The sequence below is a fragment of the Sorex araneus genome, chromosome 4 (genome assembly GCF_027595985.1).
Source record: "Sorex araneus isolate mSorAra2 chromosome 4, mSorAra2.pri, whole genome shotgun sequence".
Taxonomy (NCBI): domain Eukaryota; kingdom Metazoa; phylum Chordata; class Mammalia; order Eulipotyphla; family Soricidae; genus Sorex; species Sorex araneus.
Genome location: NC_073305.1, coordinates 185239911 through 185253987, shown reverse-complemented (window position 1 = coordinate 185253987; position 14077 = coordinate 185239911). Strand labels below are relative to the sequence as shown.

Below are 14077 nucleotides of genomic sequence, written 5' to 3'. Positions count from 1 at the left end.
ATGCCGCCAGCCACTGAAAGGCCCAGTCGGCCGCCGCCCTCCCGCCTGCAAGGCTTCGGCTCTCACCGCGCAGGCGCGTCCGCCTCGGACTAGCGGTGAGCGGAGCCAATGCCGGATGTGCCGAGGCTCCGCCCCCAGCCCGGCCCCGATGCCCCGCCCCAGGCGGAACTCGGGGTTGCTAGGCAACCGCTTGGCACGCCGCTGGCAGGCTCTGGACATCCCGCGGCGCCGCCAGCCCCGTCTCCGCTCCCGAGGCGGCGGAATCCCCGGCCCGTGACCTCCCGAGCCTGCTCCGATTGCCCGGGCGACCCCCGATTCCAAACCGAGCTTCGAACCCGGTGGTCCCGACGCAGACCAGACAGCCTCCACGTTGGCCCCAGACCGCTCCGGCCATGGGCACCTACACCTTCACCAGCCGGCCGCGGGTGCTGCCATGCCAGCGCGCCCGTTACCGGGAGGACCTGATGGAGTGAGTGAACACGCCGCCCCGGGGGTCCCCGCGCCCCTTCCCCTCCGCTCTGCGGGAGAGGGGCGAGCAGGGGCGCGGGAGGAGGACCCCCCCTCTCGGTGATCTCCGCACAGCAATGACAGCGGGCGTGGAAGCCGCGGCTGTCCCCACGTTTGAGCCACGGGCGCCTCGCTCGGCCCGTCCTGGTGCGCGGTGCTGCGAGGCCGCCTGCGTCCATCCTGCAGACCCCAAGGCGCGGGGACCCTGCCACAGCCGCAGCCTGTCCAAAGGGGCGCCACGCTTCCCACCTGCCTGCACCCCAAATCCCACTTCACAGCAGTGAGCAGTTGCAGCCGTTCAACCACGCTTTATGGTTCTCTTAAAGTTCTTTCCAGAAAGCTCCCAATTGTGGGGCCAGCAGGGCTTGTCGAGAATCGTTGCAGAGCTCTTAATGCACGAACTCCGCACCGCAGTCTCCCCCCAAATCTTCCGCTTAACGATCCACATGCGGCCTTTCTCTCAATGCTTATTTCAGTTACTGAGTTTAAAATTTATAATTGCCTTATTTGGGCAAAATGTGTGTGTGCGTTTTAAAGGCTCACTTTAAATTAATATATTTTTTGAAAAAAATCAAAAATTTGCATTTCAGAAGGAGGTAATTTATATTCTAAAGACCTCTTTTCAATTTCTGCAGCAAAGGCCTCAATTGAACTCTTTTAGAAAAAACTCATTCTGGTGCCTTTGAATAGTTGGGTTCAAATTATTACTATTGAATCAGACCAAGAGATAAAAGAGACGTCATTAAGGATGTGTTTTTAAGTTAGTTGATGTATTATATGTATGTATATATGTATATATATAAGTAATCTGTTGATTCCATTCAAGCTATTGGAAGCAGTGTGTGTATTCAATTTTTAAAAAATCATCCTGGGCTAAAGAGACAGCGTAGTAGGCAAAGCATGTGATAACTGAGGTTTGATCCTGTCACCACATGTAGCTCCCAGAGCACCTCCAAGAGAGATCCCTGAGCACAGAGCTGGGAGCAAGCTCTGATCACAGAAAATATGGCCCCCCAAACAAAATATAATAATAATAATAATAATAAATTATTCTTACTGGTGGTTTTCAATTGACAAAAGTCTTATGATTATTTAAGCAAATTAAAAAAGCACATAATATGCGACCAAAGATAAGTACAGGGGATAAAACCCTTGCTTTGCATGCAGTCTGCCTCAGTTCAACCCCCAGCACCAAATAAGCAGTGCCGGAGTGACCCCTAAGCACAGGGACAGGAGTAAGCCCCGAGCACAGCCCAGCATGGCCCAGCCCTCCCTCCGGAACAAGAGAAACACTGGTTAGGTTGGGGCCTAACTGAGGCCGTGAGAAGACACGAGGTCAGCCACGACGGGAGCAGGCTGAGCCCTGAGCACCCTCCCGTGCAGGCGGAGCCAGCAAACGGGACAGGACAGGCCGCAGGAAAACAGCAAGCACTGCCGCAGAGAAGGAGCGAGGCTGCTTCAGGGGGGACCAGCCCGGCTGGGCTGAGCTGTCCAGGCTACTGGCCCAGAAGCAAAGCTGGTTTGTAAGCGGCGGGGAGGCAGCGCCCCTAGTGGCTCCCACGGACGACGGTGGTCTGCACCCTCGCCCCAGGCTATTTCCCACCCGGTACTGCTGTCGGCCCTGGTCCAGGGTTGGCTTCAAAGACTGAAGCAGGAGATCAGTGAGAGAACTTAGAATGGGAAATAATGATTCTTTCCCACTGCTGATCCCCGGGATTAAACTTTGGTTAACATTTCAAACAGTCGAAATTTAAAAAATCATCGAAGTGGAAGAACAGTAAGAAAATTGACTAATTTTTTAAAGCCTGATTCTTCTCGCCATTTAACACTCAAACCCTTGAAGCAGAGTTTTCTCTGATGATTATTATAGTGTGCGTAAGAGGTTTTCAACAGTGCGGATAATTGGGGCTTTGATGTACACTGTCACTGCACACACCCCCCCCCAAAGTGCCCAGGACCCTCCACTTTTAGTCCTCTGCCGCACCTCACCCCACTTGGAGATCTCAGTTTTGAGGCCCGAGGGTGGGGGTGAGGGCTGAACCCTCTCCGCAGACACTGTCCCGGACAGTCCCTGTCACACGTGCCTGTTTGGAGTCTACCGGGTTCTCAGCTCTGCCTTCCCCTTGCTAGGGACTGACGTAGCTCCCTCCCTGGATTCTGCTTCCTCTTCTGTCAAGTAGGAACCCTGGTCCCTAAGCATGTATTCCTATAAATACAATAGGGAAGCTTATTATAAATGGTGAATAAAGTAAATGTTCCATGAAAAGTAACCCTGTAATAGTTCCGGATTTTATATAATGTGCTAAAATTTAAAAAATTGGTTTTTTTTGGGGGGGGAGGGGGCTGGAGCAATACCACAGTGGATAGGGTATTTTCCTTGCACACGGCCAACCCGGGTTCGATTCCCAGCATCCCATATGGTCCCCTGAGCACCGCCAGGAGTAATTCCTGAATGTACAGCCAGGAGTAACCCCCATGCATCACCAGGTGTGACCCCCCCCAAAAAAAATCTGTTTTCTTGAACAATTTTATCTTAGTCTACTTCAGGCCAGATCAATAATATAGTGTGTAGGGTGTTTGCCTTGCACCTGGCCAACTGAGGTTCGATCCCCAGCATCCCACCAGGAGTAGCTCTGAGTGCAGAGTCAGGTGTAAGCCCTGAGGTGTAAGCCCTTACCTCAGGTGGCCCCAAAAGAAAACAACCAGCAAATGGGTTGACTTCAGTTACCAACTCTCTATTATGGTCGCTATTAAGGATTTGCTGTGTTACAGATCTGAAGAACCCATGCGATTCGGGAACATAATGTATGATCGAAGGGTGATTCGAGGCAACACTTATGCACTTCAGACATTGCCCGAGGTAAGTGGCATCATACAAGGACAAAGTTGCTCAAACAGCCTGGGTTGAGGGCTGAGGTAGCCATGGGTCATTATTTCTAATCTCTTGCAGACAAAAATGCTTACTAAAATAGAATAAAGATGAATGACTATAGAAATGAAACTTGCTTAAAGAGACACACAGAACACTGGCATGAAACGGTTGCCCGGGGCCAGGAGAGCAGGGAGTGTCATTGAGCAGGAACAGATGCAAACTGTGCTGACTCATTGTCCGGGGATGGGCGTGTGGTGTCTCCAGTGCTGCTGACCGTGAGCTCTGACCATGTGGCAGACATGAGTTTTATGCCGTGTGTGTTTTAGCACAACTGAAAATCATCCCTGAAAAAGACTAGGCCTTGCTTTTTACTGGAGCCAGCAAAACTCTGGAAACATCTAGAAGTTTCTAAACTCTTAGTTTCTCTGTGGAAATGATCACCTTCAAGCCGATCACAGACCACACTGGTCTGAGGTGTTCAGACTTAAGTTATTCCAGTGGGAGTCTTAATATTTTTTTTTCTGGAGGGGAGATGCTCTAAAGTCTTAATTTAACCCACAAATCTGAATCAGCTTCTTTAATTCACTCAACAAATATTTACTGAATTTTAGGTCCTAGTCAGATACAAATGTTAGTCATCTGTGTGATGTTACAACTCTTGGCACTGAAATAAAACAGGCCCCATTCATGAATGAGCACTCGCCAGCACTAAGAGGCAAACATTCCATGGCGGCAGATGGGCAATTCACAGCTCTGAAGCAGGGCAGGTCAAGAGCACCTGGGAAATGCACCAGAGTGAGTGTGTGCTTCAGCCGCTGAGGGTGGACTTGGGAATGACACAGAGCAAAGGTGGACAGCAAGTCTGGTGGGAATGTTGCAGAGAAGCCTCTGAACCTCAGTGAGCCTAACCGATAACACAGAAGGTTCGGCTTGTGCCAACCACTAGCTCAGAAAATCCTCAGACAATGACTCTAGTAACACCTGTATCACTGTATCACTGTCATCCCATTGTTCCTCAATTTGCTCGAGCGGGCGCCAGTAACGTCTCCATTCATCCTAGCCCTGAGATTTTAGCAGGTGATTTTACTAACACCAATGCGATATATAAAAATGATCACAAATTGGCTTTTATTTCTCTATTTGCTGAGAATTCAATTGCCCATTTGGTTGTAACAAGCAATATGAAGTAAACTGTTCGGTGCCTGCGAAGGGGGCAGGCTTGGACCCTGGGTGGGAAACTGAGGGTGGGGGGAGGGCACAGTGGCAGTGGGATTGGTGTTGGAGCACTGAGCACCTGAAACAACTGGTTAGGAACAGCTTTGTAAATGAAAGTCTTTCTTTCTCTCTTTTACTTTCTTTCTTTCTTTCTTTCTTTCTTTCTTTCTTTCTTTCTTTCTTTCTTTCTTTCTCTCTTTCTCTCCTTCTCTCCTTCCTTCCTTCCTCCCTCCCTCCCTCCCTCCCTCCCTCCCTCCCTCCCTTTCTTTCTTTCTTTCTTTCTTTCTTTCTTTCTTTCTTTCTTTCTTTCTTTCTTTCTTTCTTTCTTTCTTTCTTTCTTTTTCTTTCTTTCTTCCTTTCTTGCCAGGACTGGTTGAGTATTGCCTTGCAGGTAGTTAACCCAGGTTTCACTCCCAGCTCTCCATACCATCCCCAAGTTGGCCAGGAGTGATTCCTGAGTACAAAGCAGGAGTAAACCCTGAGCACTACTGGGTGTGCCCCAGCCCCCAAAAAACAGCCAACTGCATTACTAAATCTTAGAAAAATGTGTACAGGATATGCAAAGTAAAAATTATAGGGGCTGGAGCATTAGCACAGCAGGGAGGGTGTTTGCCTTGCATGTGGCCAACCTGGGTTCGATTCCCAGCATCCCATATGGTCCCCTGAGCACAGCCAGGAGTAATTCCTGAATGCATGAGCCAGGAGTAACCCCGTGCATTGCTGGGTGTGATCCAAAAAGGAAAAAAGATAATAGTTATAGTTTGTTGTAAATAAATGGAAAGATATAGTCTGGGCATGAATTAGAAAATACGTCCCAGTAAAACTGTTAATTCTCTCGGAATTGATGTATAAATGTAACATGATTTATTTCAAAATTGTGATTCGTATAAAGCTAAGCTAACTCTTTATAGGTAGAGACAAAGGAATGAAGAGTGGGAGAAATCAACCACTCTGCCCAAAGTTAAGACTGTCTGTGGCGTTGTTAATCATATCAACATAAGGCGTTACTGGTGGAGGATTAAATGCATGGACCAATGAAACAGAATAGAGAACTCAGAAATAAACCAGCACAAAAAAGCACAACTGAAATATTGAAAAGGGGGGAAAGAAAGAAGAGGACATTTGAATTTTTAGCAAATAGTGCTAGCGTGATTGGACGTCCCAGTACAAAAAATAATAATTCAGTGAGCTGTGATCTAAACCTTTTGCCACATACAAAAATAAATTAAAATGTATTATGGGTACTGGGGAGATAGCACAAGGTCCTAAGTGGCAGCCTTGCATGGACAAGGATCTAAGTGCAATCCCTGAGAGACGCATCCCTCTCCCCAGCAAGGCCAGAGTAACCCCAGACCCCAAGTAACTACAAATGATGTGTTGTTTTTGTTTTTGTTTTTTGATTTTTGGGTCACACCTGGCAATGCACAGGGGTTACTCCTGGCTCCGCACTCAGGAATTACTCCTGGCAGTGCTCAGGGGACCATATGGGGTGCTGGGGATCGAACCCAGGTCAGCCGAGTGCAAGGCAAATGCCCTACCTGCTGTGCTATTGCTCCAGCCTCAAGTACCTCCAAATGTGACTGCAATAGCATTTGAAAATAAATCAAGTAGGATGCTTATAATAATGTAGATGATACACACCAAAAGTATTTATGTAACAACCCCAAAATGATATTAATGCGGTCTGAGAGGTAACACGGGGGTTAAGATGTTTGCCTTGCTTGCAGCCAACCGCAGTTTGATCTCCAGCATGAAATATGGTAGATGGTTGAGCACAGAGACAGGAGCTCTGCCAGATGTAGTCAACCCCACTCCTGTGATATTCGCAGATATAACAGAAAGATGGACGCGTGGGTGGTCTGGTCGTACCGTGATCATACAGCAGCGGAGCGATGCCCGTGCAGAGGCGGGCTGTTCTGTCAGTCTCGTGCTCGGCTTCATATTAACCCCCAGTGTGTTCCTGCAGGCAAGCCCCGAGGGGGCGAGGGAGAGGGAGCCGGAGCACATTGTCCAGAGCAGTCTAAGCTGCAGCGGGCAGCGGGCAGGGGAGCTTCAGAGCCAGTAGCCCTCCTCCTCCTGAGCCATGCAGCTCGGGGAAGGTCAGGGTGGTGATTTTAGGGGGGAAAACGTATAGAATGCCTCGTGGGGTCAGGGAGGGGGCTCATCGACAGAGCACACGGTTTGTATGTGTGAGGCCCTGGATCCAGTCCCCAGCACCACAAAGATTAAAGACCGATTACCACAACTTTTAAAGACCAGATACATTTACATAGCAGCTGCCACTGTGTTAAGGATATGGGATTAGATGTCTCTTTTGTTGTTGTTGTAATTAAGAAGAGTATTGTCAACCTACAGTGCCTAAAATAAAATTTTCAAACTAGAAAGTTTAATTCAAAAAAATTAAAATGCTGATATTTAAAGTAAATTTTTTTGCTTTAGGTGTTTTAGGTGTTCAAATTTTTTTTCTTTTTGGGTCACACCTGGCGATGCACAGGGGTTACTCCTGGCTCTACACTCAGGAACCACCCCTGGCGGTGTTCAGGGGACCATATGGGATGCTGGGAATCGAACCCGGGTCAGCTGCATTCAAGGCAAACGCCCTACCCGCTGTGCTATTGCTCCAGCCCTAGGTGTTCAAATTTTTTATACATATCATTTTAATATCTACCTTCAGATAAGACAACTTACCTACAGAAATAACTATAAAGTGAGGTAGACATACTAAATCAAAGACCTCCAAATGTTGCTGAGCTACTGCGAATAATCAGTTGTATCACTTGTCATCCCATTGTTCGAACGGGCACCAGTAACATTTACATTTGTCCCTGTCGTGTGCTAGTGTAGCCAATGGTGTCTGCTTGCTCTAAGAACACGAAGAGCCTCACACTGTTCATTCAGGGTCTTGACGAAGAAGTCTGACCATCTCATAGGTGGGCGGCCACGCGGTCTTATGATGTCCCGTGAATCTCCTTACATGTCCAGCCCATCTGATTTTCGACGCCTTGGCAAGCGAGACAGCATCCCTGATTCTTGATTGTCGACAGAGGTTGGAACTCAGGATTTCTTCTCTCACTTGAATGAAATGTGATACTCCAAGCATAGGTCTTTTGATTCCTCTTTGGGATACCCAAATAGCATTCTCATCCTGTTTTTCGTAGGGCCCAGGTCTCTGAGGCGTATGTAGTGCAGAATGGTGGAGTCAAAAAGATGTGCCTGGAGCTAGAGGTTCTTTGTCCTCTTAACCACTTCTTTGATGCTCTTGAAGGCATTCCACACTGCTCTCTTCCTCCTGCACTGTTCAGGTGCCAGGTCGTTTGTCATGTTGAGTTCTTGACCTAGGTACACATGACTGCTGCATTCGGAGATGTTTGTTCCACTGAGGGCAAATGGAACATCAGGAACTAGTCTCATGAATATTGTCTTTGTGAGATTCAGCTGCAGTCTGACCTTTCCACACTCACGATCGAAATTGGCCAGCATTTGTGCCACTTGGCTGATATTTGGTGTAATGAGAACGATGTCATCAGTGAAGCAGAGGTGGTGTAGTTGCTGATTGTCTATCATCACTCCCATTCCTTCCAATTCCAGTCATCGCATGATGTTCTCGAGGGTGGCACTGAAGAGTTTCTTTGACATGGTGTCACCCTGTCGAACTCCTCTCTTTATGTCGATGATCACTTCTTTGTAGAACGGTGAGGTCCTGGTGGTGAATCCATAATACAGCTCACAGAGGATCCTGATGTATTGAGTTTGAACACCCTGTTTGGCTAGGGCTTCAATGACCGCTTCCGTCTCAACAGAATCAAAGGCCTTCTTTAAATTGATGAACATTAGACAGAGCGGTATCTTGAACTCTCACGAGACCTCAATGAGCTTGCTCATTGTGTGGATATGGTCGATGGTGCTGAATCCTTTTCGGAACCCGTCTTGCTCGCATGGTTGTCCTTCATCTTGTGTTCTGCCAATCCTATTCAGGATGACTCAAGTGAATAACTTGTAGACAACGGACAACAAGCAGATTGGGTGATAGTTGTCAATGTCGTGGATGTCTCCCTTCTTGTACAACAGAACGGTCCTGCTGGTTTTCCACTGGGACGGAACCTTGTATTCAGACAGGTAGCATGTGAAGAGCCGAGCCAGTGTATTGATGAATACTGGCAGCAGATTCTTCAGGTGTTCGGGTCTGACCTTGTCTGGAACGGGTGCTGTATGCATCTTTACCAACAAAATGGTGTGTCAAATTTCAGAAGGGAGAACACTGGGAATGACATATCTATCCTGTGCAATTTGGTATGTGGGCAGATGGACATGACTATCAAAGAGATCCGAGTAGAAGTCGTGGATAATCTTTTCCATTGCCCTTCTGGAAGATGTAATAGATCCATCAGGACGTCAGAGGGCAGTCATCTTGGTCTTATAGTTGGCGAAGGACAGTGGGTGTTTCAAATACTTTTCCCTGCTTCTGCCGCATCGGCCAACACTGCTGCTCTTCTCTCTTTGAGGTCTCCCTTTATTGCTTCTCTGCACAGCTTCGTGAGCTCAGACGTTAGCTTGTGATTGCCTGAGGCTCTTGCCAGACCACGTTGTCGAATGAGCTCAAGAGTTTCCAAAAACAGGTGATTTTTTGTGGTTTTTTTCTCTCTCTGCATTCCTTGTACAATCACGGAGGTGCTGAACCAGTGGATTGTATTCCTTGTTGATGTTAGCAATGACATCGTTGCTATAGGCATCTTCCCATATTGCTGCAATAGTGCCAAAGAGCTCCCAGTTGGTGGTCGTTCTGGAAGTTCTCTTTTTAAATTTTGCAGCCCTTTCTCCCCGCTCTGTGAAGTAGAATTTCGCACGAAGGAGATGGTAGTCTGATTCCATTTGGAATTTTGGGACAACAGCGACATCGGTCAGGCAAAACCATCAATTGAATATGATGTGGTCAATTTTGTTGTGGAACTGTCCACCGGGAGACTCCCATATCCAACGTTTAGATTCGGCCTTCTGGAACTGTGAGTTACCATGGATGGTCGACATGATGAACTCAGACAGTCTCTCACCCTGTTTGTTCCATTCTAGTCCATGGGACCCAATGTGGAGTTCTTCGGGTGACCTTCTAGGTCCTATTGTGGTGTTAAAATCACCGACAATGACCTTGTAGAAGGTGTGGTCTTTTTTATAGAACTTCTCCAGCTCCATGTAGAACTTCTCAATTTCTTCTTCATCGTAGTTGGATGTTGGAGCATAAACGATGAAGATAGAAACTGCTGACAACCAGCCACATCTATTCAAGCTTAAGCGTCCAATTCAGGTTGTTAGGCATTCGAATGAATCAATGCTCATGGCCAAGTTCGTGTTGACAAGGACACCGACACCACCGATGCCTCTACTGTTGCAAGTTCCAAGGAACTGTGAACAGTTCTTCTTCAGTGTCAAAAACGGCATGATGTATTCGATGCCTTCTCATCTCGGTCAATCCAATGACATTGTACTTGATCTTCCACGCTTGTACAATCAGGTCCTTGATGGATGCTTCCGATGCCAGCGTACGTGCATTAAAAGTACAAACATTCATTTTAGTCTGCGAATAATAGTGGTCTTAATCTTTAAGCTCTTGTAGCTCTTGTGTCATAGATTGACTTCATTTGGACTGAGGGTGTTTTCTTTGAGAGAACCATATTTCTTTGTGAGAATATATATTCTTTAAAAATACATTTGAGGCTGGAGTGATAGCACAGCCGGTAGGCTGTTTGCCTTGCATGCAGCCAACCCGGGTTCGATTCCCAGCATCCCATATAGTCCTCCAGCACTGCCAGGAGTAATTCCTGAGTGCAGAGTCAGGAGTAACCCTGCTGGTGTGACCCAAAACAACAACAACAAAAAAAAAACACATAAAACACAAAAATACATTTTAGGGAAATTCAGTTTTTAAAAACTGTCCTAATTTTGCATTCTAATATCTTAGCTGGACATTAGAGCTTACTGTAACTGAGTGGGTGCGTCCATTTTCCAGGGCTTCAGAGGGATTCCTTTGGAAGAAGAAATATAAATTACTAGATCAGGTTCTGCCATGGTCGTCCGTTCCTTTTGTGCCTCATCAGCAACGGCACTCGGGATGGACAGTGTCTGTAGCAGCCCGTGCGAGGAGAAGCAGGAAGGCCGCCATCTCTCGAGGGGGGCCGTCTCGGGGCATGGTTCTGGGGAGGCGTCTGTGTGGGGTGAGGCGCTGTCTCCAAGGCTGAGAAGTCTTTTCTGTCCCTTCAGCCTAAGCAGCCCGAGCTCGTCCGTTCCCACAGAAAGCACCGTGACTCCAGGAAGACGCTGGCCCAGAAACGAGCCGTAGAGCAGCTGAAGCCGCAGACCCCTGAGGCCGTGGAGGGCCGGAAACACGTGGACGTCCAGACAGGTGGGGCTGTGCCCTGGGCACCCGTGTGCTGCTGGCCCGTCCTTCCCAGATGCCCCTGGGAGAAGCCGTTCATCAGACAGCTGTGTCACTGTGCTACTGAGCGTGCCCGGGAACAGGAGAAGGGGCATTTGGTTTGCTTTTCTCCTCGCTCTCTGTTCCTAATCCTAACCCTACAAGACAAGTGTTTTCAAATAAGAATTTTCGGGGGCCGGGGAGGCAGCTCAGATGACTAGTGCCCAGGCTTGTATGCTGGAGGCCCAGTTTCCATGCCCAGCCTGGCACCGTCCCCTGAGCACTGCCAAGAGTGACCCAGTCATGGCCCCACAACGACGACAAAAAGGAACTGATGACCAAATTAATTCCCTTAATCTTGCTTATATATCCTGATCTCCAACTGGAGTGATGCCACTCTTGCCTGCATAACCCACTGCTGGGTTTAGCAGGAGAGAACTGCGGGGCCTCCCTGGCCCTTCCTCCCCTCGGCTCACTCCCCGGCACACACTGTCCTTCCAGCCTGGCCAGGCTTTCCCCGCTCGTCGGATGGTTCCGTCTGTCGAGACCGACCTGGCCTGTTTGCTAGAATACTGGCGACAATCAGACTATGCCTGGTGTTTTCCTGCACCCGTGACACCCCTTGGGGATTCCCCTTTACCTGCTGATGGCAAGTAGATTCCTCAAAGTGATTTCTGGGTGGTGAGGGTGGGAGGAAGAAAATTACCCACTCCTTTTCCCCTTCCCGGAGGCTGAGTCTGCAGTGAGTGTATGTTTGTGTTTAATAGCGCAGTGAGACTGCAAGTTAGCTTCTAGCACTGCTTTCTGCTAGCAGAGTATTAAACAGTTGAAATAAGAGACACCCGCTGAGTACTTTCCTTAGCCAGGAGTTGAACCAGCTCCTCCCACTGAGTACTTTTAGGTAGGAATCTGCACCAGGTCCCCCTCTGAGTACTTCCCTTAGCCGGAGTCTGCTCCAGATCTTTACCTGATCTGCATCTCCTTCCCCGTTGTAAAGATTTTGATAATGGATGATTATGATCCTAACAGATAACAAACTGAGGTTCCAATTTCTCTAGGTCCAATGCTCAGCATCTGACGCAGTTCTCATGATCCACACTGCCCTTATAAATTATTACTCAGGTGAAATTTTTTTGCTAACATTTATTTAAAATTGCTTTTCCTAAATTTGTTTATACTGTGTAGGCTATAAGCAGTATCAAGTAGCAATATGACGTAGTGCATCATTATTTTTAATATCCAGGAGTTTTCAAGCATTTCTATGTTTACTATCTTGGGACTCGGCGGATTATTAACTTTTTATCCCCTGTTATATTTTGTGTCTTATCTTTATGATTTCATCTTTCATCTTCAGATGTAAAACTCTGCTTTCTTGAGTCAATAAAGGTTCCAAACTGTCTGATTCTTTGGTCTTCCAAATTATAAAGTCATTTAATATATGAATTGAACTCCATGTTAGAGCACTGTCATTCTAAGATGTGTGCACTGATTCACTTTATTCTATTTTGAAGTAGCTGAAGTTTCACATACACAAATATACCTGAAATAGACCAAAATTTCAAAATTCATGCATATGCTATTCTCATAGAATTATACCTTGAAGAAATTGCTGACCGCGTGATAGAAGTTGATATGGAGTGCCAAACAGATGCATTTCTGGACAGACCACCAACTCCGCTCTTCATTCCAGCCAAAACTGGCAAAGACGTCGCCACCCAGATACTAGAAGGAGAGGTATGGTGCGTTGTTCCAACATCTTTCTGTCTTCTTGAGCTTAATTTTAAAATACTGGTATGAGTATAAGCCACTTCACCTACTAACTTCCTTCCTGAATTTATAGTTATGTCCTGAACTTTGAAGAAATAGGTTTTTTGTTTGTTTCATTGTTTTTGTTTTGGGGGTCATACACACAGTGTGTGCACACAGTACTCAACATTTTCTCTTGGCTCTGCGCTTCCAGGTCACTTCTAGCATGATCGGGGGACCATCTGGGATGTCAGGACCAAACCCCAGTTGGCCATGTACATGGCAAACGCCCTCCCCCCTGTAATGAATGTACTGTCATTCCCGCTCAATGTTTGTTTTGTTTTTATAATTAAAAATTTTTGTTTGTTTGTTTGGGGGCTACACCCAGCAATGTTCAGGGGTTACTCCTGGCTCCGCACTCAGGAATTGCTCCTGGCGGGCTTATATGGGGTATCATATGGGACATCAGGGATTGAACTGGGTCAGCTGCGTGCAAGGCAAGAGCCTTCCCATTGTACTATTTCCCTCCCTCACCCCCACAATGTTTTTAAAATACCATGTTCTGGTTTTTCTTGGCTGATAAGAAATGAAAATCATCAGAAATATTCTTTGATGTTTAAATTTTATTTTGTGTGTTTGCATACTTACTTTCATATGTGATTATAAGCCATTTTTGTGCCAAATCAGGAAAATAATATATATAAACAATTTTGCTTTAAAGTTTTTTATTATAAAGATATCTATTTTAGGGGTGGGGGGAAAACCCTTAAAATCAGGCATTTTCAGCCCAGCGTGGCAAGAACTAGGCTCGTGTGTGAAATCAAGCACGCCAGTGTTTAGGACATGATTTAACTGGGGAGTGAGGCCTGGGAGGGCTGACAGAGGTGGGGAAGGTGGAGGGGGAGCAAGTTTCAGCACCTCTGCCTGTGAACTCCAGAAATGAATGCTCTGAATGCCAGCGACAAATCACCAAGAAATATTACTCTTATTCCTTAGTTCTTCAGTGAGTATCAGTGAACAAACCCAGCAAAGCCAAGCGGGAGAGGTAGGGGAGAGAGTAGGAGCCTGGCCCTGGGGTCCCAGAAGGTAGGGGAGAGAGAAGGAGCCCCGCCCTGGGGTCCCAGAAGTTGGTCACTGAGTGTGAACACTCTCGTGGACGTCTACTTGATTCTCCTTCTAGCTTCCACCAGTTTTTACCCAGAGGGACAAGGTGTCTGCCCACAGCGGGTCCGTCCAAGCCCCCGCAGGAGACCCTCGTTTAGAAGGGCCCGTTGGCGCCTCTGGGTACCCGCCCCCCAGCACCTGGCGCCGCACTTAACGTTTCCGGTCTG

At 47.4% G+C, this 14077-nt stretch overlaps 1 protein-coding gene across 1 annotated transcript in view; it reads left to right on the top strand.

Moving 5' to 3' along the window:
- Positions 1 to 14077, top strand: part of RSPH3 (radial spoke head 3) — a 19996-nt gene continuing 5919 nt past the window's right edge. The window contains exons 1-5 of the mRNA XM_055136750.1: positions 1 to 77; positions 209 to 469; positions 3280 to 3367; positions 10847 to 10988; positions 12589 to 12734. Of these exons, the coding sequence (XP_054992725.1) occupies positions 1 to 77; positions 209 to 469; positions 3280 to 3367; positions 10847 to 10988; positions 12589 to 12734 (714 nt within the window). The remainder of the gene's footprint in view (positions 78 to 208; positions 470 to 3279; positions 3368 to 10846; positions 10989 to 12588; positions 12735 to 14077) is intronic.